Genomic DNA, 25,904 nt, shown 5'->3' with positions numbered 1-25,904 from the left:
AGACAAACCTGCGTGCAAAATCGTGTCCCTTCCTCCATTACCAAAACATTTCAAAAGCTTCAGGATCCCCAAGACCAGAGTTTGACATATCACAGTATTAAATTGAAAAATACAAATACATATGGTCCTAGTGTCATTACATATTTTGTAGGATGAAAATGGCTTTCAAAATAAAGTACTCCCTTCTTAAAATTTATATCACTTTTTAAATGTTGTTTAAAAAAAAATCAAATGGGCTAAAGTATGTTAAAGCTGTTGGTGGTGGGAGAAGCACACAATAAAGATCAAACTATAAAGAAGTGCTTAGGGGGTGAGGGTATAGCTCAAGTGGTAGAACAAATGCTTAGCATGCAGGAGGTTCTAGGTTCAATCCCCAGTACCTCCTCCAAAATGTAAATAAATAAACCTATTTACACCCCCCCCCCAAAAAAAACCTAAAAAATAAATAAACAATAAAAAAAAAGAAGCACTCAGAGTTGCTACCTACAGGAATTTTCCACACCCAAATATCACTTTGTACTTCTTTCTCTGGCAAACTTTTTTTCCCCATACATACCAATACTATAAACATATAATAAATACTCAGAATTTTTTAAACTGTAAGTATAACCCCGTTGTTTTAGAGGGGAGATAAAAAATTCTCCAAAATACCAGTGAAGTATAAATTTCCTCATGTCCAACCTTCAAACTATCATGGAAAATGGGAGATGGCAAAACACTGCACTGATTGTCTGCTAAAGCCTATTTGCAAAGACTTCTATTTAAACATTTTGACTAATTAATGAACATATGATGCAACCTAAAATATATATATACTAAAACCAAGCACCACCCAAAACCTACTCCCATCTAAACTAAAAGGAAGACAAATGGGAAAGCAAAAGGCAACAAAAAGGACTTTTCCTCATATCACAGAAAATAAAAGATTTAAAACATGTTTTAATTTTCCAAGATAAAGACAATTAACTTACTAGCATGCTTGTCTGCAAGCATTATAAGCGTGTTGGAAATATCTCGTCGTCTATAAAAGCACACTACTTTTGCTTCCACGTTGCCAGTTGCAGTCTAAGAAATAAGAAAAATAAAAGTCATCTGTACTGAGTATTAGATTCAAGTAGTTTATAAAACAAAACTAGAGACAGCAAAATTATAAGATCACTGTCGGTTACACTGTACCAACCACAACTGCAGGATAATCAGAGAGCTATAAAATTCAAATAAGGACGAGCAACATTTGTAAAGGTTCCAAGTGAAACTGAAATGTCAAACATAAAATAACACACCGGCTTCAATTAAACTAAAGTGATCAAACAGCTTTAATGACTAAAGCCAGACACATAGTTAAATCTGATTAGCCATAAGAAACTAGTCCCTCAAATTTCAAAAGCCACAACATAAGAGAGTTAAACATACATCCTCAAAACCCACTTCCAGAGGTACAGGTTAAGTGTGCAATCACCCAGCCCTCTCCAAAACACCTCCATGTTTGACTGGTGGTGAAGCTCTGCAGGTGCAGGGCAGCCCTCATGTGGGTGTACTAGATAGCTTGGAAAAGTATCCTCAGCCCAAGAGAGCCTATGAATCCATATAGGTCAATATTCTTGGGAGTACTTAATTTACCTTCACATATGAAAGTATTAAAAACCCTGAGTTATGAACACTGAAGCCCTTATTTCTTTTTGACTACAGTCTACAATACAATCAATATTCAGTTAGCTTGTAATTTACTGCAGCTGGGGCCTAGGCTCCTATTCTATTCTTTATGAATTCTGAGAGCTTTCAGGGTCAATCATTTCACTACAAAGTTCACTTGTAAAAACACACAGATTACAATAATATGCTACTGTGATTTCCAAATTCAAACAAATTTGAGAACAAATTTTCAGAATTTCTTTAGGCTTACAGATATATTCAGCCATAAAGAAATAAGAAAATATATGTACTGCAGTAAATTTCTCAATTTTATGAAGTTCAGCGGCAGTTATTTTAGAGTGAGAAATAATCTTGGAGAAATACTGCCCCTTAAAATTGAAATCTTATTAAATCCTAACCAAAGTGCTTCTATATTTCACAATATTGTGATCAAACACATCCTCCAGAAGTAATGATCCAGCAATCTGCCAAATGAACAGGCCAATATCTCCATGTAAATAAAATCTATCAATTATTTCAATTTTAAGTGCTTTATCAGTTTCATCTTCTTGAGACAAAAGCATGTTAAAAACCCAAAACAAAGCAAGAGTTTTAAGACATAAGTATTTTTTTTCTGTCTCACTGGTGAGTTCCTTCAGTAGGGGTACTCTATAAAGCTAATTAAATGCTTATTTAAACCTGCTTGGGGGTGGAGGGCATAGTTCAAAATACATATTCTCTTCTGAACCATGTACACACGTGGCTATTAGGTAGCTTACAACTACAGTATCCCTCTTCTCTACAATACACACATACACACACACACACACCCTTGAGCATTCCTCTAAAGGTGAGCTACTGAAATTGTGGTCCAAGGCCCAGTCCACAACTGTTACTGTGTAGTGAAATGAGCACAGACATTAAGAGTAAGTGTATTATAGCATTTGAGAGTTAATTTTATATCTATATTGAACCTAGTAATGAAAAAAGAGGGGCTTCTATTTTTATAAGACTACTTTAAATTTCATTGTTCTACTACTTTTCAAAAAATTTTACAAAAGCGGTCTGAGGTAGTGAAAATTCTTAAAAATCCTTCACCACAAATAGTTTAAGAAGCAAGCTCTGAAAACCTAGGTTAAATATTTTGTATATATGAAGCCTGGTTATTCTTTCAACTCACCAAATTTCTTGTGTGCTCTTCCTGTGAGCCCCACCACAAGCTAATCACCATGGATGCATGGTGGCTGCCCTCACAGAGCCTCCCTCCACTGCAGCAAGGATGTGTGCTCACATGTCATCTCCTCTCCAGCCTTCCAGAGCCAGGTTGTCATCGTGCCCCTCACCCAGAAACCTTCACCGGTTCCCCACAACAGAGGCACAAAAGTAAAACATTCCTGACAAATTCTCAGCACTATTTTCGTTTACTCCTTCCTTTCCCCTCCAGATTCCACTTCTCACTCACGTTGGGGAGTGCAAAAAAGCTTCAAAGAGGGAGAAAGTGGGTAGATGATCCCTAGCTAGCTAGAAAAGGAGCAAAGCCCAAGAGGCAAAGCCTGGAGGACATAACAGTCTAAGAAAAAAGAAGACATGAGCAAAACCTACAGGTGGGAAAAGCAGGGACCAGTATAAAGAAGAACCTATGATCAACAGCAACTTCTCTCCTGGATTCTTATCTCCATTTAGGCCGCAGCCTCTTAAATCTCTACTCTGTCAAACACATTTAATAAAACATCCTCCGGCAATAAGGGGCTTTTAGTGAACTTCATACTACCATCCGTTTCTATCCCAGACTTAGAAAGTACATTATTTTAAAAATTTAAAAAAAAACAAACACCTTTCCATTTCAGAAAGTTGAGCTAAAGAACAAATGGACTTTGTGTCATTTTTCTTATTTGGTTTAATTTACTTATTTTGCTATCTTGCATGCATCTTAATAAGGCATCATAAATCCTTTCAGAAACAAGTCAAAGAATAAAAGAAAAGGTAGATACTTTCAAAAAAAAAAAAAAAGAACAAATGGAAAGGAACTTTCTTTTCCCAATTTCTGTCCTTATTCCCAATGGATCCTAAACGTTAGGAGAGGTTTTAACTTAAAAGGGCTTTTAAAGGATCTCCTAAAATTATGTGCAAATATAGACTGAGAGTGGGGGATTGGAACAGAGGCTCAAAGAAGTTAGTGGCTACCCTCCCCCACCAAAAACTCCCCTAAACATTAAAATGAACTCAGTGCAAACTGGATGGCTGATAACATACACAGAATATGAAGATACATACAAATTGTACAACATACATACCAAAAACAATAGCAAATGACATTAAATTTATCTACAAGCAGAACTTTCAGAACTTTCTGAGACTGTACCTTCATTATTATACGCACAAAGCTCTCTTTCAATGTGTGGACTCAGTCTTTAGAAGAACAACACCCTATCTAGATAGCGACTAAATAAAATTTACCAAGAAGCTGTTTCCTGTTTTAACTTTATATACTTCCTCCAAAAGATCTGAGTAAAAAATAGGGGAGAGAAAAAGACAATATAAAAGATAAACAATGTTAAACTGTGTTCATCAACCAATATTTAGTTTTGCACTTAAAAGTTGCCAGAATGAGACAAAAATTTATTTCCTTACTTTAAAAAAAAAAAATACTGTAATCCTGCTTTCCAAATGACCAAGTAACATTTCAAATAGGTTTTAAAAAAAAAAAAAAGGGACCATGAATTTTCTATAAAAATGGTGACCGACAGCATATCCGAGGAATTTCGTTAAAAAACAAAAAACAAAAAAACTTGTATTTAGAAAAAAGTTAATAAAGTAGGTTAATGTCCCTTCTTCTCCTGGTTGATCAATTAGAATATACCAAGTGTTCCTAAATTCATTATTTGGATTTCTCAATTATGTTACCTTTTCCCACTTAGCCAACTTGACCTCTGACCCTCTCAAGGGCCTTTCTGGAACTCCTGTGGCCCCTCTCCCATGGCGACCTCTTTCTCCTCCTTTAGGCGTCAACTTCAATGTCCTTAAAGCTCCTCAAGGCTTTTTCAAAGGAAGTGACCTCTTATTCTCCAAGTCAAGGCTCTTGCTTAGCTCCTTTGTAGATGCTAACACCAGTTATCACTATTCATGCCTGTTAACACACTTTTCCATGTGTCTCCCTTATGAGAACACAGGCCCCGTGTGGACAGAGATCACATCCACACTGGTCACTGTTGTATCTCTGAGCCTAGCATAGTGCGTGCTATGTTGTCAGTGCTCAATAAGTATTTGTTTAATGGATTATTTAAAATAAGATATCTTTTTCACATCCCTTCAGAAATAAAGGTCCTGTGTAAATATTTAGTACTTAATTAGCCAATTTCAGTTCCTTTTTACCAATACTTCATGCATTCAAACTGCTATTCTCTGAAAGTAGAGTCCCCTCTCTCACAGTTCAGTCCTCCCCAGCCCCTTGAAGACAATTAGTGTATTAATGACTCTTGGCTGAAAGCAGAGGGGCAGGGAGAAGGTGAGCATGTGGGGAAGGCAAGGGACTTTTGAAGTAAATGGTAATATAATGATAAAGGTGTATGAAATGATCCAGGTTCTAGCTAGATGTGCAACCCAGTCATTTAACTACAGTAGGCTTCACGACAACAGTCCATGATGCATTTGCCATTTTAAGTTTATTGTGAGGCTCAAAAAAGGTAACATGAATCCCAGATTCTATGCTTCCAGGATACCATGCCCTGACATTTATAAATTCAGCACAGCTGCAATTTTCTTTTTTTTGGAGGGGGTGGTAATTTGTTTCATTTATCTATTTATTTATTTATTTTTAGAGGGGGTACTGGGAACTGAACCCAGGACCTCGTGCATGCTAAGCACACACTCTACCACTTGAACTATACCCTCCCCGTCTTCCTGCTAATTGTGGGATTATTTGACTGATGTCAGTCTCCACCACTAGACCTATTTTTGTTCACCCTTCAGTTCCTAAAAGTGCATATCTGAAAGTACCTGACAGGTACCAGATCCCCAGAAATATCTGTAAAATGAATTAGTCAAAGTACTTTGTAAACAGTAAAGCCATGTACAAGTATTAACATCAGACATCTGAGAAATTCATTAATACAACAAACATTACTGAATGTGTTAACTATGTGCCAGTCACTATTCCAAGGCACTTGGGATGCATTTGTGGACAGAAAAGATCACTACACACTTAGAACTTATGTTCTAGTTTGGGAAAACAGGCAAGGAAAATACAGGCACACCTTGTTTTACTGCACTGTGCTTCACTGCACTTCACAGACACTATGTTTTTCACAAATTGAAGGTTTATGGCAACCCTGGGTCGAGAAAGTCTATCAGTGCCATTTTTCCAATAGCATTTGCTCACTTTGTATCTGACACATTTTGGTAAACCTCACAATATTTCAGACTTTTTCATTATTATTATATTTGTTATGGTGACCTGTGATCAGTGATCTTTAATGTTATGTTATGACTTTCTGAAGGCTCAGATGATGGCTGGCATTTTTTTTTAGCAATAAACTATTTTTTAATTAGGCACGCACATTTTTTCTTAGACACAGTGCTTCTGCACACTTAACAGACTACACTATGAAAGTTAAAAACATAACTTTTATACGCACTAGGAAACTAAAAAATTCATGTGATTTGCTTTACTGCGACATACTTTTTATTGCAGTGGTCTGAACCGAACCCACAATATCTCTGAGATGTGCCTATAAACACATTAAGTATATTTGAAGGTGATAAATGGTAAGAAAGAAAAGCAAGGTATGGGGGATTGGAAACAACTAGACAGTCTTAAGGTGGGTGCATGTGAGAAACAGCCAAGAGTTTGCTGCACTTAGGGCCAAATGAACAAAGCAGAGAGCAGTCAAAGAATACAGGTCTCATAGGCCAATATTTCTCTTTGTATTCTAATGAACTTTCTAAATAAACTGATACAGTGAACAGCTTGGCATCGCCTAAATTGTACCTTACATCAATAACAGAAAAGAAAAGCACATGAGAATGACACCTCAACAGATCCCCCCCACAGACAATTTTATACTGAGGCCACCCTCTTCATTTGGCGGTGATCTTAAATACTACAAGTTTTTAAAATGCAAGATCCCCAGGGTATCTCCAAAAATAAACCAAGATATTAAGGCTCATAAGCCAGGGATACCTTGGCCAGACCTGGCCTTCTTGTACTCAGAACTGGACCAGTCTGCAGATGGCATTTTGAGGGAAAATTATTAGCTAGACAGCCCCAAACATTTTAACAATATGAATTCTCACCAGCTACACAAATAATCCTCAACCATCAGAAATCTATGGCCCATGTCATTTATGACTGAATGCCTCCACGGTAAAAGCTGTTACTGCCAGTAGTCATAATGTTTCTGATGTCCCGGTCCTGGACACCTGTGATCAGGAACAAATCTTAATGTAAAGTTTTATTTACTTGGGCCTAAGGTACAAAAAGACACTTTATGTTATACCAAAACTGTATTCTTATTAGTTAGCCTAGTCTAGAATTTTACAAATTCTCTTCAATATACTTCCTAACTTCCTCCTCTAAAGCTGAAAGAGGAAAAAATTCACTAAAAAGGGAGAAACACAAATTACAACTTCAAATATAAAAAGGGACTGAGTTACAGCAGTGACCTTCTCTGAGAAGCTCCAAGCAATTTGAAGATATCTGCAGATGTTACATATTCAGTATTAGCATTTTAATACCAGAGGTCAAATTCTAAAAAGCAAAAGAATATTCAGAATCCTGCATAACTCTCTAATCTGAAATCTCTACTTTCAAGGAGGCTGGGATTGAAAGTAAAATCACCTCTTATACCCTTTACCCAATTACCCTTCAATGGAAAACAAATATTTTTTAATATTAGAATCAATACTCAGTGTATACCTTGTTGAGTTCTTCTATCCTTCTGATGAGGTATGGATTGCTGGAGGAATTCTCAAAGTAGACATAATCTGCAATTAAAGGAAGTAAAGAGCTTAATCTTTTCAAAGAAAGTTCACATTTGTCAATCTGTGACTTTTTATACTAGGTCATTCATATTCAAAATGAAGCACGCCGGCAATTCATTCCCTGGTAAAAGCAAACGTAGTAACGCTAACTTAATAAATTCCTTCATGTGCATACTATTCACAGACCCTTATTTTCCTGGCATTTTTCATTTCAATTAATGTTTTATACAAGTTCTCCTAGACTCTGTCCCACACATGTCATTTCTTCAATAATAAACAAAAAGACACCTCTTATCATTGAGTCGTCAGGGCTGACTAAACATGTCTTTTATACTGTAACTGCTTCCACATCTTTTCACTCCAATCCAATTTGCCCTGGAGTATGCTTCTCACATAAAATTATTGACCTAAGACAAATTCAGAGCATCTTGAAAGGCTTAGCAGCCTAAAGTATACTTCAATCACAAACTTCAAAAAAAAAAAAAAATCAGGTGAGTAGAGCTGACACACACAAACTTTTTCACACCTACGAAGGTGAGGGTGTAAAAAAAAAGAGGAGAGGGGTCACTTTCTGAGAGGCAGAGCTCTCTGGAGGTGATAGTAATCTTTTAAACACTTCTTCACTATATTTAATCCAGACCCATTTAGGGTTTTATTATAAACTGCTGCAGGCTTTCAACAAAAAAGATAAAAAATTTTCAAGTATGGCTTTTCCTCTCATCTAACAGGCTCACTGGAAACGTCCCACTGTGTGTTTATTTGAGAGGCTGGGCTGCATTGTTATTGTCTATCTCAGTGGCTCTCTCCGTCTCTCTTCTGCAAAGTGGCCTCATTTAGTCAGGCCATTCCCACCACCATCCATCAAAGGGCTCGGCTAATGAGCAGAGATGAGCCAGTCTCACACACAAACACGCCACTTATCTGAATTATTATTTTACCAGGAAAGAGGGAGGAGGGCGTCGTGAGTAGGGAGAAAGTTTGTTTGACCTTATTTCTCTCTTCTGCAGAAGGCTGGGAAGGAGGCAGACAGCAGAGCAAACGTCCAGGCAGAGCTCAACTCCCTACCCCTGGCTGAGGTGCCCTGGCCCCACTAAGCTCCGTTCTTGGGGGAGAGGAGGGGTGGCTAGAGAAGAAACGGAAGGGGGAGTGACGAAGGAAAGGTGCAGGGCCCTGTCCCCACAAACAGGCCTAACCAGCTGGGCCCCCGGCTGGGCCCCCATCGCCCCCGCCCCCACCCCCACTCCCAATGGAGGGGAGGAGTAGAGAAGGGGGATGTTTGTCCCACCCTCTCCAACTACCTACTGCCTAGAAGCAACGCGAGAAAAGACCACCCTCTTAGGGGGCTCGACGGCCCCTACCGAAACGGGGGTTTCATGGTGGGGGGCGTCTAATAATTCATACCCCCAAGTGCAGGCCTGGCCCTAAAACCCTGGGCGGGGTGCGAGGTGGGTGTGGGTGGGTCCCGGTACCTCGCGGGCCACAGTGGGGGAGGGGGATAGTGGGGGTGGGCAGCCCCAGCCCCCCCCTGCGGGGCCCCCCGCCCCCTGCGCCCTCAGCCCGGGCGCCCGTGGCTCCCAGCGGTTAGGGTGAACTCGCCCCGACCCCCCCACTCCCGAAGCCCGCTCCCAGACGGGCCGGGTCGGGCCAAGCCTTCCTACCTCCGACCCGGTACATGTTGGCCGCCATGTCCGCCCGCCCGCCCGCGGAGCCCGAGCCGAGCTCCGCCCGCCGCTGCCGCCGCCGCCGCCGCCGCCTCAGCCGCCGCCGCCGCTGCCGCCTCGCCGCGGGGGGGAGGGGAGGGAGGGAACAAGGGGAGGGGGAAGTGAAGGGGAGGGGACGACGAGGGGTGGGGGCAGGTGCCCTCCCCCAGCGCTGGGCTAGCGAGGCCGAGTGGCTGGGCCCGGGGAGGCTGGAACGCTATGGGGCCAGCAGGGAATTGGGGAGGGGGACGGTTCGGGGAATCTTGCTGGAAGTGGAGGGTCTTGGGCAGGGGTCTTGGCCCAAACTGAGGCCTGCACCCGCAAATGCGGACCAGGGGCTATAAGAGAATCAGGGTGGCGGCAAGGGCTCAGCCTCTCCGGAACCCCTACCGCCCCAGCCTGCGTACCCTGGCACCTGCCCACCTACGACACAGGGCTTCCTCCCAGCTTATGTCCCTGGAGAGCCCCAGTCTGTGTGACGTCGAACACGTGAGCCCCTGTCTCGGTGCAAACACTTGGATGCAAATAAGTGCTCGCAGCAGGGCGCTTTTCTCGTGGTGATGTTAATACTGCAGGCCTGGAGTCCGCAGGCCCAAGGACCAGGACGACCCCAGGTGCTCTCAGCTTCCCCAGGCAGAAACCTAGCTGTGGACCAGGCCGGAAAAAACGCGCCCCCTTCTAAGTCTGCACTAACTGCATTGGCAGATCCATCCGCGATTACCCCAAAACTAGGCTGAACAGAACCCCATTCCCCCACACCTAGAGGGCCTGCCTCTAGACAGGCCCTATATGCAGTGCTGCATAGTTGGGAGAAGAGACCATTTGGGGGGGGGGGGGTGTCTTCCTTTGCTTGAAGAGGAACCGAGCCAGACAGTTTAGCATCACCACAACCCCCCAAAGGAAGAGAGAATGCCAATCAGCTTGCTATTGATGGACTGTTAACTGGTTATGTGCCTAAAGCTATTAAAGTTATTTTCCCGTGCGAATTCTCTAGACAACCCCTGTTTTCTCAGCGTCCATACCCTAACACAAACAAAGAACCAAATAGACTTGGATCTGAGCTGGCTCTTCCCCAAATGAACACAAACAAATTTCTTTAGAGAAGCCAATCCATTCCAAACTACTCCCAGACAATGTTGTATAATAAACATGAAGATGATCCCTTACTGTTGTGGGTTGTTTGGAGTTCTGGTGATTTACAGATGTGCGTTGTTAACTCTGGTTTTGAGGTCTGTGCAGGGATGGGGTGTATCCCCGGAAAAGAAGACTGTGTTTTGTTTGTCTGGTGATAGCATTCGTGATGGTTCATTACCACAAATTATTGACGTGAAAAAAAATTTTTTTCTAGATAGCTGAGGGAAAGTAAAAAATAAAATAAAAAATAAATCACCTTTGCCTGAATTACCTTGATTGACTGTGTTGCCTAAGTTTCTTCAAGTATAAAATGGGGACACTAATTCCACTTCACAGGTGGGGTAAGGATCAGTTGTGATATCTTAAAATGCTTTGTAAATCATTCAGCATAGAGCACTATGCAAATAACAGGTGCTTGTTGTTTTGTTTTTTTTTTAACTCCAGAAAGTTTCAGATTCCCAAAGGTTTTTATGCCATGAGTCGAATTCTGATCCTGCATCAGTTCTTTTGACCTAGAGACAAAAAGCAAAAGTGTTCTGTTATGCACACTACATAGCTGTTATTTATCATAATCCTTCTCCTGGAGATCCCACAGAAAACATATTGTGTGATGTATCTGACATGACTCTCTCGGTTTCTGAGCTGACACAAAAATAGGTTGAATAATTTAACTGGAGTCAAACCATAAACTGGCAGCAGTAATCGGATAATTCAGCCCTTTCCTATGACCTAGAATTCTCTAGACCAGGAAGCCTTTCTCCAAATGAAAAGGACACCTGGAAACCATAAACTGCAAAGGAATGATAGATCACAAGCTCTATTAAGGGGTTTCCCCATTATTTTTAAATAAATGAGTAATTTCTACCTTTCAAAAATATTTCCATATTTCCATTAGTTCCTTGTCTGACTCATTTCCCCAGTTTTGTGCACCTTACCTGGTACTAACCACAATAAATGGGCAAACAGTGACAAGAAAACTCCCTCCATACATACCTACCTCCTCCCCTTAGGAACAGCCTTATCCAGAAGCTCCCCCACACACACACACCCCCCTCATGAAAGGCCTCAGAGATCTGGGTTGCGGGTGGGGGAGTGAGTAGCAGGAGGTAATGATGAACCTAGGTTCTTTCCTTCCTCTAGATTCCATGTATTTAAACTTTTTTTATCTCCAGCTCCTGGGCCAATGTCTTCTACTTAATAGGTACTCAATATCTGAAAGAATAAGTGCCCGTGAATGATGGACTCAACATAGAGAACCAGGTGCAGAGCTGAATGCAGGGACTTCATCTATAAAACTTTTCACCTCCTAATATTAAAGAGGTGTGCTGCACATAAAGGAGTTCAGCAAATGTTTGTACATTGAAAGAAAACAACAACAAGCAAACAAAGAAGGATGGGAAGGCCTGTACCTTCAAAGAAAGCAAAGGCACTCTACCTCCTCAGGCTACATGGTTCAGATCGCAAACATCATCAACCAAACCAAACTGCACTCCTAGTTTGGTTGTTCAGCTTTAAGACCTTGAGCAAGTTGCTTAACCCCTCTGATCTTCAAATTCTGTAAATTATAACTAGTGATTGATTCCAATGGCAAAGGCTTATGCTAAAAACTGAAATATACTAAAGTGTTGGGCACATGTTAAGCTTCATACTTATTAGGTCCCTTCTCTCTATTCCGGCCATCCTCATTATTAAGAAAGAGGTGTCTCTCAGATCATGCCAGAAATCCCAAGGGCAAATCCCACCTTCCCATGGGTAAAATTTCCTGACATAGCTGCTATGATTAAAGAACCATGATAAAGGATTGCCAAAAGGTCCAGAATGTTCCCTGTGCAGTCCCCAGCGTCCTACAGTTCAGCTGAAAAAAAAGTGGATGTTGCAAGAAAGCTATAGATAAGACACAGTTGGTTTTTGTCTCAACATCAGGATGGAGTTTTTATACATGCAGAAAAATAAGATAGGGCTGGCCAGAGTCTGGGAGCTTTGTGATATTGAGCTCAATAAAGGAGCCTGGGGGTCTAAAATGTAATTAATCTGAAACCAGACATCAGTCTTTGGATAAAGTACTGTATCTTGTCCTATGTGTTTTCTTTGATTTGTTTTTCTCCCCCCCCCCCCCCCCCGCCTTTCTTTAACTAATGTTGTTAGTAAAATTCTTTTGGGAAAAGGCCAGTTTGTCTCAGCTATTCCAAGGTGGTCCTGGGTTTTAAAAGCAGATGACTGTATCCCAGGAGAAAGGTTGGCAAGTGACAGCAAGAATCAAGGCAATGGAGCCCCTAAAGGGAAAGGAAACTGGGGGCAGAGTTTCCTAGCTTCTTCAGCCATGGAAATTCTCCTTCCATTGATCCTGTCCTAAAAGCATGAAACCCAGGACCAAACCCAGAACGTCTTGATTTTTGGAAGTGTATTTTCTGGTATTCCATGATTCTCTCATGCCCTCAAAGGGGAGCAGGCTCAGCCATTTGATTGTATTCACAAGGAGGTTCCTTCTCTAGTGACAGCATCGCCTCCAGGTAGTAGAAAAGGGACTGGAAGTCACAATGTGGACAGAAATGAGCTTCTGGAAGGTTACGCTAACTGACTAAGTGCTTCCTTTTTTTATCCTACAAAATGCTGGAGTCCTGTGGATTTGAATGGGAGAAGGCTGGACAGAATAGGGTATGGGGTCAGGAAAAAAATCCTAGAAAGAAAAAAATCCTAAAAGGCAATGGGAAGTGTTGAAGGGACACAACAGGGAGTGTTTGTAGGATGACTAAGGCCGCAGTAAAGAGTAGACTGGAGAAGGTAGAGAGTCCAGGCCGTGATATCAGTTGGCAGGTTGGTGAAAAGGGATGATGACCTAGAGTAGAGGCAATGGAATATGAGAGCTGTAGGTGGGTTTGGGAGAGACTTAGGGGGTTGGAGCCACAGGATCTGGTGCCTTTGGGGAGGCATGGAGTAAAAAGGTAGCACTTGGAGTTGGGTGGTGTATAACTCAGTGGTAAAGTGCATGCTTAGCATGCATAATGTCCTGGGCTCAATCCCCAGCACCTCCATTAAAAAATAATAAATAGTGCTTGCTTTGGCAGCACTTATACTAAAAAATAATAAATAAATAAATGGACATAATTACTTCATCCCCCACCCCCACCCCCCAAATAAAAGAAAGAAAGAAATGTTGCACTCAGTTATGAGCAATTGGGTGTGATTCAGTGAGTAGAAAATATAAGAGTGGAGGCAAGTTGGGGGAAGAGGGGTGGTTGACAGGGTCAGTTTTAGACAGGTTGTGTTCAAGGTGCCTTTGGAAACATGCAAGTGTATGTTTCCTCTTTAGGAAAGAGGTGGTTGTACAGGCCTGGAGTTTGAGAGATCTGGGCTAGAAATACCCTCTTCTGTGTCACCATTAGGGCAGATCCCAGTGTGTCCTGTCTGAGGAGTAAGCCAAACCCTGGCCCCAGGGGAAGAAGCAGGTTTCCTGAGTCCTCCTGCTTGGGAGAAAACAGGTTTAGCCGGTCCAGGTTCAGGAGATCAGAGTCCAGGTCCAAATGTGCAAACAGGCAGGTCATGGGCAGAGAGCCTCACAAGTCACTGACCAAGACAGATGGTGAAGACAAGGGGCAATGCCCAGGACTGTGAGATGTCACAGGGAAAATTCTCAGCTAGAGAGAGAAGGTTGTGCTCCCAGCACGTAAAAAGCAGCTGGGGTGGGGAATGAAAAGAACGGGAGGAGAAGGGAAGGGACACCACCTGAAAAAGCAACTCTGACTATTCCCTACCTCACCCTCTTGCCTCTAAGGTGGCATAATGGGTGGAAAGGTGGTCCCCCAATATATATATCCATCTGTAACCTGTGAATGTGACCTTATTTAGAAAAAGAGTATTGGCAGGTGAAATTACTTAAGGATCTGGAGATGAGATCATCCTGGATTAGAGTGGGCCCTATAGCCAACGACAAGTGTCCTTCTATGGGACAGAAGAAGAGAGGGCACAGACTGAAGAGGAGAAAGCATGTGAAGGCTGAGGCAAAGATTGGTGTTATGAGCTATAAGCCAAGCCAATGCCAAAGATTGCCAGCAACTACAAGATACTGGGGGAGAGGCATGGAATGGATTCTCCCTCATAGCCCCCAGAAGGAACCAACTTTGCCAGCACCTTTATTTCTGGCTTCTGGCCCTTAGAACTGTTCAGAACAAATTTCTATTGTTTGAAGCCACCTAAATTGTGGTAATTTGTTATGGCAGCCCTAGGCACTAATACAGATGGTAACCACCACTCAATTTTAAGTAAACATAGATTCAGCCAGAAAACACTGAGCACTGTATGCAGAGACTAAGGGACATGGAAGTGGAATAAAAGAATAAAAGAGAGATACACAGAAGGGGGCCCAACACCACTCCATTAAGTCCTGCTCAAAGCTTTCAGACAGAGCTCAATTTAATCTCGTCTCAGTTTGTCTCTCCTTCCAGCTGACATGGTTGGCTTAGTGCTAAGAGAAAAAAGCACCCAGATGCTATGTCCCTTAGCTAAGAGCCAAAGGAAACATCCCAAATTTTTTCTTCCCCAACTCACCTGTGAGATATCACACATTCCCATGAACAAGAGCTGATTTCCAATAAGATAATGCACCAATTAACCCCTTAATTGGGTTTCTTTGTCAGGAAGCACTCTGGTTTTTCAGATCCTGATCGACCCTTCTATGGCGTGGGGTGGGGGGGGGATACTAAGAAGATAAGACTTGCCTACAAAAATGCCCTTTCATTCAACAAATAGGTCATGGCACTGTTAAAAGCATTGAGGTTACACCCATGAATAAGATAGGCAAATCAGCTGTCCCCCTGGAGCTTGTATTCTAGGGGAGAAGGCAGAGAATGAGCAAGTAAATCAATCAGTAGACATGCCAGTACACAGCGGTAAATGTTCTAGAGAAATTAAGTCAGGATAAGGAAACAAAAAGTGATGATGGTGGTCAGAGAAGTCCTCTTAGATGTGGTAAGAACTGAAAAGAGGCCTCATGATAGAATGGAGTGAACCACTGGGACATGTGGGAAGCAACATTCTAGGCAAGGGAACAGCAAGTGCAAATTCCCTAAATCAAGGCTCAGCCTGACCTGATCCAGACCTGGGAAAGCCAGTGTGAGTGGGAGATGAGGTCAGGGAGGTGAGTAGGGTCGGATCCTGTAGGGCCTGGTAGCCATGGTAAATTGTTTGAATTTTATTCAAAGTGTAATGGGAAGCCTTTGAAAGCTATTAGACATAGAAGTGACAGGGATCTGATTTATGTTTTTAAAAGATCACCTGGAATATGAGGAACACAAAAGAGGAATGGGCAAGTCTGGACTTCTAATTTTAAAAAAGCATGACTTCTCTGCAGGCATGAAACCTCCTCTGGGCACTAGGAATTCAAAAGTCATCAATCCAAAGTTTATCGTGATGAAAAACCAAAACTCCTGTGTTTCACTTGATGTAACAGTGAAAGAGACTCCTTCCAACTCAAACTGTAGTTCTGAGATCATATTGAACAATATCCAATTGTGTAGTCTGTAGTTCTTCTTCATCCCCAATACTGTAACTTTTTCATAGGCCATTCAGCTTTCTTTCAGATGAACTACATCCTGGTCATGAGGCACACGGTAAGACCAGTGAATTCTATGAGTATAAGCCACTTGCTGCATTTTTTCATCTTAAATAAAGCCACTTACTGTATTTTTTTATCTTAAAGTTTCTTGGTTGTAAGTGATGCTCTGTGTAATATCATAACTGGAAAGAAAGCCTCCTGAAAGTTAAAAAAAAAAACACCAAAAAATCACTTAGGCTGCTGTACAGGGGATGGACTGTGCAGTACGGAAACACAGAGACTTATTAAGAGGCTAACATACTTCAAGAGAGAGGTAACAAAGGCTTGGAATAGAATGATAGCCAACGCGGTCAAATGGAGAGAGATTTTTAAGAAAGCCAATAGCCCTGGCTGAAGGATTGGATGTAGGAGATGAGAGGACAAAATCAATGGACATTAGTACTTCCAGGTGCTTGTAGATACCTGTTTGGAGGTATTAAATAGACAACCGAGCTCTGGAGCTTAGCAGAGAGGCCCAGACTGAGAATGCAAATCTGGGAGTCACCACTACATAGACAGCCCATGAAGCTGGGGACTGGTCAGGTCACATGGGAGAGGGTATAGATGGAAAACAGCATGGAAGCCTGAGCCCCAGGGCAAGCCAGCATTAAAGGCAGGGGTCGGTTCTGCACCCTGGCTGCACCAAGGAAACTGCTAGGCCCCACCCCTAGAGATCCTAATTTAATTAGTTCGGAGCGGGTCGAGATTTTCCGTCAAGGAGAAAAAAATCCTCAGGTGATTTTAAGGGGCAGCCAAGATCGAGAACTAGTCAAGTAGTGACCAGAAGAGAAGAGCCACCGAGGAGGACTGAGGAGTAATGAGGAAGCTAGGAAAAAAGCCTGAGGAGTACAGGTCTCAGAAGCCAAGTGAAAAAGGGAGGAGCCCCAGCTGTGACAAACCAGAGCAACCAATCCATCACTGGGTTTGGCAAGATGGTGGTCTTCAGAGGCCAACTCCCCTGCCATCTTTTTTTTTGGGTGGTCTCTGACTGTCCAAATCCTGGACAGCTCAAAAGGAACTGGTAGGGTTCTGGCCCTAGATGTTCTAGGGTATAGGTGACTCCAAGAGCAGAGAAGGGGGGGCTCGTGAACCCTGCCAGACTGAGGAATGGAGACTAGGATTTGCTCCTTTCATCAGCTACTTTTATCTTTAGCCACATATTTGTAGCCGCTGCCCTTTCTAAAAGACACTGAGGGAAGTTTACTTGCACTCTTGATTTCAAAAAGGACAGAAAATATTGGAGGGCTCAAAGCTAAACTTTGAACTCCTGGATAAATAAACTGTTGTTTATGTTTCCTTTTATCTCTGCAAAGTTTTGGAGGAAAAAAGCACAAGCAGAACAGAGCTGCCCCAAGGAGCTTTTACAAAGCCAGGCCAGGACCATATTATTATAACTAATGCAGTGTTTCCCATTTAATTGCACAGATCAGGGCATGGAGAATCTGGCTCCAAAGAGAGGACACCTGCAGGCAGTTTAACTTTTGTGAGGTTTCAGCAAAGGACACCTAGCACCTGTCCAGCCCATCACTGGTTGCTTTCTGTAAGAGGGGACAAGTGTCCATCCCCTGGAAACCCTGACTCTGCCCACCTCCTCCTCTACATGTTTCTGGTTTAGTGGGGTGAAATTTGGACTGTGTTCTTAGAATAGAGGGTGGAGTCCCTGTCAGAAGCCAGAATTCTGGAGGTGGAGGTAGGAGAAAATATTCCAACATTTCACGGAGTCTTTCTTCCTGGGCCCCTTAATCTGGCTGCCTCTTCGCATCTGGTGTCCTCATCCTGTGCTCCACGCTCACACAGAACCTAGTTTGGACCCTCTCTAGAGGTGGCCTGAAGCCTCTCACGAGGTCGGAGCAACCTCAAAAACAGAGTCTGAAGTCTCACAGTCTGTGGCCTTGGTGTTCCCACCTCTTCCCACTTCTCCCACTCTCCCCACCAACACACACACCTCACAAGGCCCCTCAGATATGGGCTGGAGTGCAGACTGCTTGCCAGTCACCATCACTCCCTCAGGAGTAGCTTTGAGGTGAAGCCTTCAAAGCCCAAGATTGACTTCTCCATCGTAGCCCAGCTTCTCCTAAAGCAGTTGCAGCAGAGGGCAGGACCTGAGACTTGAGGGATGGAGTGACTCCCAGCCAATGGCATGTTGCTGGGATCTGATGCATTATTTATGATTGGCTCCCAGGCATCAGGGGAAATGGAAAAGGCACTTGGGTCTGTGTTGATTAAACTAAATATTTAAACAGGAATCAGAAATTGAGGTAAAATCCATTTCTCTTCAGTAAAGCAGAGAGTGCCACAAATGACTTCAAGGCTGAAGACTTGGTAAACACCATGCAGATAATAAGGGAAGGCTGAGGGCCCCTGTCCTCCTCCACGGTCAGCTCCCAGCTCCCTCTCCAGACCAGATCTAAAGGGTTTGCAGGAATCTTGGGGGTCAGAGGAGGGGACGGGAGATGGAGAAGCAAAGGGATGGTTTGAGAGCCACTGTAGGAATGAAAGTAGGAGACACCAGAACAAAGTCAGGCTGGATTCATGCCTCTGGCTTTTTTCTTTATTTCCCTGTCTTGCAAGATCTGTTCTACTATATTTGCCCACGTTATTACCCTTACCTTTTGATTAGCTGGAAGGAAGATGATGGAATATTGGGCAACCATGATTCTTCTTATCTCAGCTGAGACAGGTCCCAATTAGGAAACCGTCCTTCACCCGCTCCACACAAATGCAGAGGAGACTCTACACAGAAAGGACACAGGGAAGCAGGGCTCTCCATTTACAATAGCAAGAAATCTCCAGATATGAGGTAAGAAGGGATCTCAAAAAGTAATTTCCTGGTGGAAAGAAGCAGTTGTTATTTGGCCTGGCTTCTTCCGCTGTGTTTTTAACTCCCAGTGGGGTCCCTCACTTGTATTTCCACAGCAGTCACCATTCCCACTCCCCAGGGAAGTGCTTTTTCTCAGTACCCGCATGAACAAACGCCCTTATCCTCCTTTCCTCTAAAGACAGCTAAGACAGGCTGACATTTTCAAAATTAACTTTTATAAGAACTTAGGAGAGAAAAGGAAATAATTGCAGAAAATACAAATGCAGAAGTTCAATTCAGTTCAACATTTCTTGAGAGTCTTGTGTTTAGTCGATGCACTGTACCTTGGGTTCCCTTGATGGATAAAATAGATTTCTAGCTCACTATCCAATAGAAGAGGCAGGCAATTAGTATATGATGAGTTATAATTTAATAAAATAAAAGCCATAATTGCTCAGAATAGGTAGCAATTAATATGGCCTGCTGGAGGGGCAGAGCTGGTCAGAGAAAACCTTGAGAGAAGGTGATATTTGATCTGGACCATCAATTAAAATAAAAACTTTGCCTGGTAGAGTCAGAAAGGACATTCCAGACAGAGGGAACAGCATATAGGAAGAATATGTATGATATGAGAGAACCAACTGGAAACTTGGTTCAAAGCCAGATTATAAAGACTTTAAATGCCAGGCTAAGGAGTTTGACCTAATCCTATAGGGCCTAGAGGCAGTGGGGAGCTAACACGGTTATACCTGCATTAAGTAAGAAAGATAGTAGTGGTTAAATTTTAATAAATTGGCACTTTAGTTTTTATAACAGTCTCCCATGAGTTAAGTTGACATTAATATATAAAGTTCCTGGTCCTGCAGAGCTGACAATAGAGCATGGGCAGCCATGCTCCCTACAAAACTTAACTTTAAATTCAACAGAGAGAAGTATTTGGAAAGACACAGGGTAAATTAGAGCTTATTGTGTTGATGCAGGAAAATTGGGCTCAAGAGGATGGCCACGTCCCAGGTCTTGACTCACTCCACCAAGTGAGAATCCTTGGCTTCACGCAGGGAAAAATTCAAGAGAAAGCCATAGTAGAGTGTAGGTAGATTCACTCAGAGAGATAACACACTCAATAGACAGAGTGAAGCCTTCTCAGAAGGCCAGAGAGGCCACAAGGCATAGGGGTGTTTAAAGCAAAAGTAGATTTACACGCTCCATAAAAAAAGTGTGGGCTGTTGGGAAGGCAAGAGAGAGAGGAGAGAGAGGGAGAGAAGAGAGAGGGAGACAGGGAGAGTTGGGGAGAGGGAGAGGCTAGGTAACTTTGTAAGCAAACAAGTGGGAGGATTATTCTGACTACTTTGGGGAAGGGTCTGGGATTCCCAGGAACTGGGCCATCACCCACTTTTCCACCTTTTATGGTTAGCCTTGAAACTGTTGTGGTCCTTTAGCATGCTATTGTATTTTCTGTATTTTCGTGAGTGTACGCTGAAGCTCAGTCTACTGGGAGTTGAATCTTGGTGCTAATTGTTGTGTCATTCTTTTAATGGTCATGCCCTGCCCCCTTCCCTCTTGCCTCAGTGTAAGTTTCATTCTCTTTTATCTTGTATTATGGACTGAATATTTTTGTCCCTACAAAATTCGTATGTTGGCATCCCAACCCCTAATGTGATGGTGTTAGGAGGTGGAGTGTTTGGGAGAAGGTTAGGTCACAAGAGTGGAGACTTCGTGAATGGGATTATAAAAGAGACCTCTCTTGCTACCATGTGAGGTTACAAAAGGAAGTCTGCAACCCAGAAGAGAGTCCTCACTAGGACCTGACCATACTGGCACCCTGATCTCAGTCTTATGGCCTCCAGAACTGTAAGAAATAAATTTCAGTTGTTTATAAGCTTCCATTCTATGCTATTCAGTTATAGCAGCTCAAACTGCCTAAGAAACTTTGGGAAGGTGAAAATGACCCAAATATGAGGAGAAACAGTGTTATTGCCTGAGGACCCTTCCTATGTGTTGGCTCCCACTTCAAAAATCCCAGCTGTCTGAGGTCTCAGGAGTCCTGGAGGATGAGGTCACCCAAGCCCTAGAGAATTCTTGTCCAGAAGAAGCAAATGAAGGTTTGGGAGCTCCTATGAGAAGTGGTTATTTAGGAATAAGAACTTGAGAGAGGTGGTAATCCAAGCCTGTGAGACTTCTGACGATGGGAATGTGTAGATTTTTAGGAACCAGGAAATCATTCAAATTTGAGAAATATGAGGACTGAGTTTGCCCAGGCCTTTGGAAAATTAACTGAAGAGATAATAGATGGCAACTTTATGACAATTTTAAGAAAGGTAAATATTACGCAACTTGAGAAGAAATGCTGGCTAAGGATTGACCAAAATGTGTAACAGTCCCAAGGATATGGCCCTGTGTTCCCTCTGTTGTCCCCCTCTGGGCACTAAAGTTGGGTGAGTTCACACCTCCAGGTGAAGGGGCCCTGATCCTCTTTCCAGAATCAAGTATAGAAACATACATTTTAAAATTTATTTGTTCACAGAAACAAGGTTAGACATTTCTAAAATGATTTGAATGTCTACAAAATATAGGAAAATACCCCCTGCCCCCCCAAAAAGAGCTAAGAAAAATAACATTAAGTGAAAAAAAGCAAGCTTCATTAAAATACATATGGTCCAATTGCATTTAGGAAAAACCAAAAATTGGATTATTTGTAGTGTAAATACATAGACATATAAATGGATAGTAGTTTGGCTAGAAAGGTCTGCAGTCAACAGTAGTTACCTCTGGGGACAGGGAGTGGAAGGCATGTGAAAAATAACTCAATTTTCTTCTGTATACTTCCATATTGCTTGAAGTTTTTTTACAATGGGAATGTATTACATTTTCATCAAATATATTTTTTGAATTAAGGAAAAATTAAAAAATCAAGAACATAAACACAAAATTATAAAGTAGAAATTTCTGAAACCAGCTTGATCAGCCACTTCTTTTGGGTGTTCAGCCTGGAGCCCTGTTCCTTGTACCAATGAACTTTTCATTTTTTCCTTAAATTAACTTGAATTAGTTTACATAAACCTAAGCAAACAAACAAACAAAACAAAAACCAAAAAAACCCCAACCCCCCCCAAAACAAACAAAAAAACCCCATCCTAACTACTCTAAGAGGGTGTCAGGTCATGAGGGTCTGTGTACCCCAGGCTAAGAAGAAACTTGATTATTATGTGGAGACAACAGAGGATCACTGAAGGGTCATAAGCAAGGATGTAACAAGCATTTTAGAAATACCTCTCAGAAGCAGTAAAGGAGGACCAATCTGAGAAGTGTAGGACTGAAGCGGAGTCCAGTTACAAAAAGCTTTTTCCATAGTCCAAGTGAGAGATGATTTTAAGATAGCCTTCTTCATATTCTGCTGTAAACTTACTGACTAATGTTCACTTGCAATCTGTATTATGCATTCATTTCTCCGAGTGAGGAGGAAAGAATAACCGAGTCCCTAAAATAGCTACAAGAACTTATACACTATTCTGTCAAGGTATGGTGTGCGTAACAGCAACCTGCTCTGGTTCTCCAGTCTCTCACAATGAAATCCAGACTCCTTTGCACAATATTCAAGGCTAGCTCTTTACAATCTGGCCCCAACTTCCCCTTCTTAGTCTTAAAACCCACCCCTTGGGGTCCTCCCTGGGACAAATACTTTCTGTGTCTTCCATTTCTTGTTAGTAGGACCTAGGCTTCATTCAGCCTCCTGGACCTTGCTTGAGTTCCAAAGGGCAGATCCAAACAGTTGCTAATCAGGGAAGGGAGGGGATGCAGGGAGGAACAGTCAAGAAACAATAGTGTAGCCTTGGGGCAGGGTCCTGGTTCCTCCTCAAGGAATATACATAACAATGTCTTTGAGTTCTTCTGTGGGAACTAAGGCCCTCACCTAAGTGGAGGATGGTACTTCAGGTTGAACACAAGATTCTAGGAACACTGCCCTGTTACCTCATCATCAACCAATCAGAAGAAAGTCACACACCCCAAATTTTGCCTACAAAAGCTCCTCCCCCACCCTGAAAACCATCAGGGAATTCAGGTTTTTTGAGCACAATCTGCCTGCTCTCTTTCCTTGACCCTGCAATAAATCTCTGCTCCAAACTCCGATGTTTTGATTTGTTTGGTCTCACTCTGTGTCTAACACAAATATTTCACCCACTTGGATCCCCCTTAGCAACTTGAACAAGACAGAGGCTTGCCTTGGCCTCAGCTTCTACACCCATGATCCATGACCTGGCCTTCCTTCTGCTCCACTGGGTGAACCTCTTAGCTTAAACATAACCCCCTCCCTAGAGTGTTAACACCCTCCTTGTAGCATTCTTATAACATGATTATTTGGGCCTGTCCCCGCACTGCACCAATGGGCTCCAATCCTGGCTGATCATCAGAAGCACAAGGCATTTGTTTTCTTGTTGTTGTGTTGGTTTTTTATTAGACTCCCAGGCCCCACCTGAGACCTCTGGGGGAGGGGCCAGGGAACTCTCTCTTTTTTAAAGTCCTCCATTGACTGTAGTCATCAGCCAGGAGTGGAGTGTCTCCACAGCTCATAGAACACATCATTGTAAAGCCTCCCACGCCAACTCACTGGCTCCCAAAGCATTTTGCTCCCATTTTTGTACAGCTCTTGCTGTGGGATCCACGTGACATGTCATGCTATCTAGTTTGTCTGCATGTCCCACCTGATCACATTCTGCCTTCCATCTTTCCATATGCCCTATCTCCCTTCCAAACGTGAGCCTTTGAGGGCAGGGACCTCATTAGGCAGTACCGAATCCATGCACATGGATGCTGGAGGAAGACATTTAATATGCATATGGAATAAAAGCTGGAAAAACTTCTAAATAGAGTGCAGTGCATGTGAGAAACTACAAATAATTCTTTTCAATTCTTTTGGTTTGACTAGGGAAAAAACACGATCAACAATCTGGTTGCCAGGTTGGACTGTAGGAGGTAGCCACCCCTAGGGTTGATTACAAACACACACACACACACACGTCCAGGGAAGTGCAGAGTCTTGCTTCTGGTCACAAAGTTGTATAGGTCAGAGGAAGACATTCTAATTCTGGACCCAGGACTGCCTCAGACTTCTGACCCAGTGTGGGACCAGGCCATACCCTCCACTAATCTCCCAGTGGCCTTTGTTTGAGTGAAGCCACTTCATTAGCATGTAACAGTGGAGACGACCAAGGTACTCTTCTATTCCCATTTACATTTAAGTGCCCAAAGCAATCCCAGGTGCCTCTATTGTCATTGCTATTAGCTGAAGTTAAGGGTTTTTTATTGACTCTAAGGCCCTCCTTCTCTGCCTCTCTCCCCCTACCAGGTTATCTATGGAATAAGTTCCCAAAACAGCCAATCACTCTTTCAGGAGCGGCTTCTTTTAAGCACTACTATTATCACTGTGATTAGAGTTATATTGAGCCCTCCTTTCATATCTTAGAATCTTTCTGGGATGGCAAGTTCAAGATTCTCAGCTTAAAAGAATTTCAAGAACTAGAATTTCCTTTTGAAAGTACTTTCAAAGGCATAGAGGTCTCAGGCAGAAGGCCTGGTCTGGAATCTCAAACCCAGCCACTGACTTAAGGAGCTGGAAACTTTGGGCCTCCATTTTCCCAACTGTAAGCTCTCTGCCCTTGTATCCCTACTTCCTGAGGGTCATGTCATGCAGTCCATGGGAAGTGGCTTATTGACTTTAAACCCTCTCGAAAACCTGCCATGCACCACCAGGCACAAAACTAGAAACTTTACACATTTTATCTAATGAAGTAGGCATTATATTAGACTCTTATCTTACATACAGGATGCTAGATTCCTCCCCATGCACGAGTGCCCCGCCACCTGCCATTTTTTTATTAACTCCAATTCATTGATTCTGTTACCCCCGCTCTCCCCTCCATCCCAGCAGCATGATCTTCCCTGCCCTAGTTCTCACATCACCCAGAGCATTTCTCCCAGAATTACTGACAAAGCCTTGCATTTTCTTAGGTTCTTTCTGCTCTTCTGAGGGACCTCTTTGTCCTGCAAATCTCTTGAAACCATTCCCCTAATATGCTCCACTGCAGTTTATCTGGGCTAGAACAATCGCCAGTCCCTGGCCTCCCTCCCCCACCACACACACGCTCTACAAAGATGCCCCCTTGTGCTTCTTCGGCCTTAGTATCTGCTGTGGATCTTCTCCCCTCCACCTGGTAATTCCCGCTTGGGGCTTAGAAGTCCCTCTTCCCCAAGCACACAGGCTGACGGTTGCTCCTCCTCTGGGTCCCTTAGCATTTATGCACAGCTCTGTTCCAGCACATTTCATTTGTTCATTGCCCTGTAATAGATATACTGGCATCTAAGTTGGAAGATGCTTGTTCTGGGAAGGGTGAGAAATTGACATGAATAGGGTGTAAGGAAGAGGTGAGGTGTAATGCCTGGAACGTAATAGGAGATGAAGCTGGACAACCAAAAGCTAGAGTATCTTTAAGACCCTTGATTGCTAAGAAGCTTTGGGTTTTACTCTGTAGGTGATGAGGTTTTTACACAGGGAGCAACACTGGGTTTTTATTTTTAATGAAATAATCTGATTCCAGCATGGAAAATGGACCAGAGGACAGAAAGGGAGAAACAGTAAGGAAGTTAGTGAAGAGACTATTGCAATTGTCCAGACAAGACACAAGAGTGCTTAACCAAAGGGGGCAGTTCTGGGATTGGAGAAAAGGGACAAACAGAGAGGATGCAGGGAAGTTTCTCACTTGGCAGCAGCTACATGGAAATGACACTGAATGCCTGTCTGGTAATGTGGTAAGAGCAAATTTGTGGGAAAAATAAACTTGCTTTGTCATAGTGAATTTACAGCAATATCCAGTGCAGTTGGAAATTATACCAAGAGCTAAGTGTGGAGTGGGGGGCTATGGTATAGATTTGTGAATTTTTTCTATGGTGACGACAGTTAAAACCATGGAAATGGAGAGATCACTGAGGGGGAAATTGTAGAATGTGATAAGAATCTAGCATTTTTTCACGTATGTCTTTTCCTGTTATAATGTCACAAATCCATAAATCAAGC

At 42.7% G+C, this 25,904-nt stretch overlaps 1 protein-coding gene across 11 annotated transcripts in view; it reads right to left on the bottom strand.

Moving 5' to 3' along the window:
• The window catches only part of MTA3 (metastasis associated 1 family member 3), a 174,527-nt gene that overhangs the window by 128,350 nt on the left and 20,273 nt on the right, over positions 1 to 25,904 (bottom strand). For 4 of the 11 annotated variants that reach the window (XM_032497397.1, XM_032497398.1, XM_032497399.1 and 1 more), the window contains exons 1-3: positions 9,270 to 9,399; positions 7,547 to 7,614; positions 972 to 1,065 (exon numbers count right to left, since the gene is read on the bottom strand). In XM_032497397.1, the coding sequence (XP_032353288.1) occupies positions 972 to 1,065; positions 7,547 to 7,614; positions 9,270 to 9,297 (190 nt within the window). In that variant the 5' untranslated portion in view covers positions 9,298 to 9,399. Of the gene's footprint in view, positions 1 to 971; positions 1,066 to 7,546; positions 7,615 to 8,549; positions 8,790 to 9,269; positions 9,402 to 25,904 lie in introns of those variants that run through there. The other 7 variants (XR_001365227.2, XM_014554613.2, XM_014554614.2 and 4 more) reach the window with 4 other exon arrangements.

Source organism: Camelus ferus, chromosome 15 (assembly GCF_009834535.1).
Source record: "Camelus ferus isolate YT-003-E chromosome 15, BCGSAC_Cfer_1.0, whole genome shotgun sequence".
Lineage (NCBI taxonomy): Eukaryota > Metazoa > Chordata > Mammalia > Artiodactyla > Camelidae > Camelus > Camelus ferus.
The sequence above is the reverse complement of the archived record's forward strand: the minus strand, read 5'-3'. Positions and strand labels throughout refer to the sequence as shown.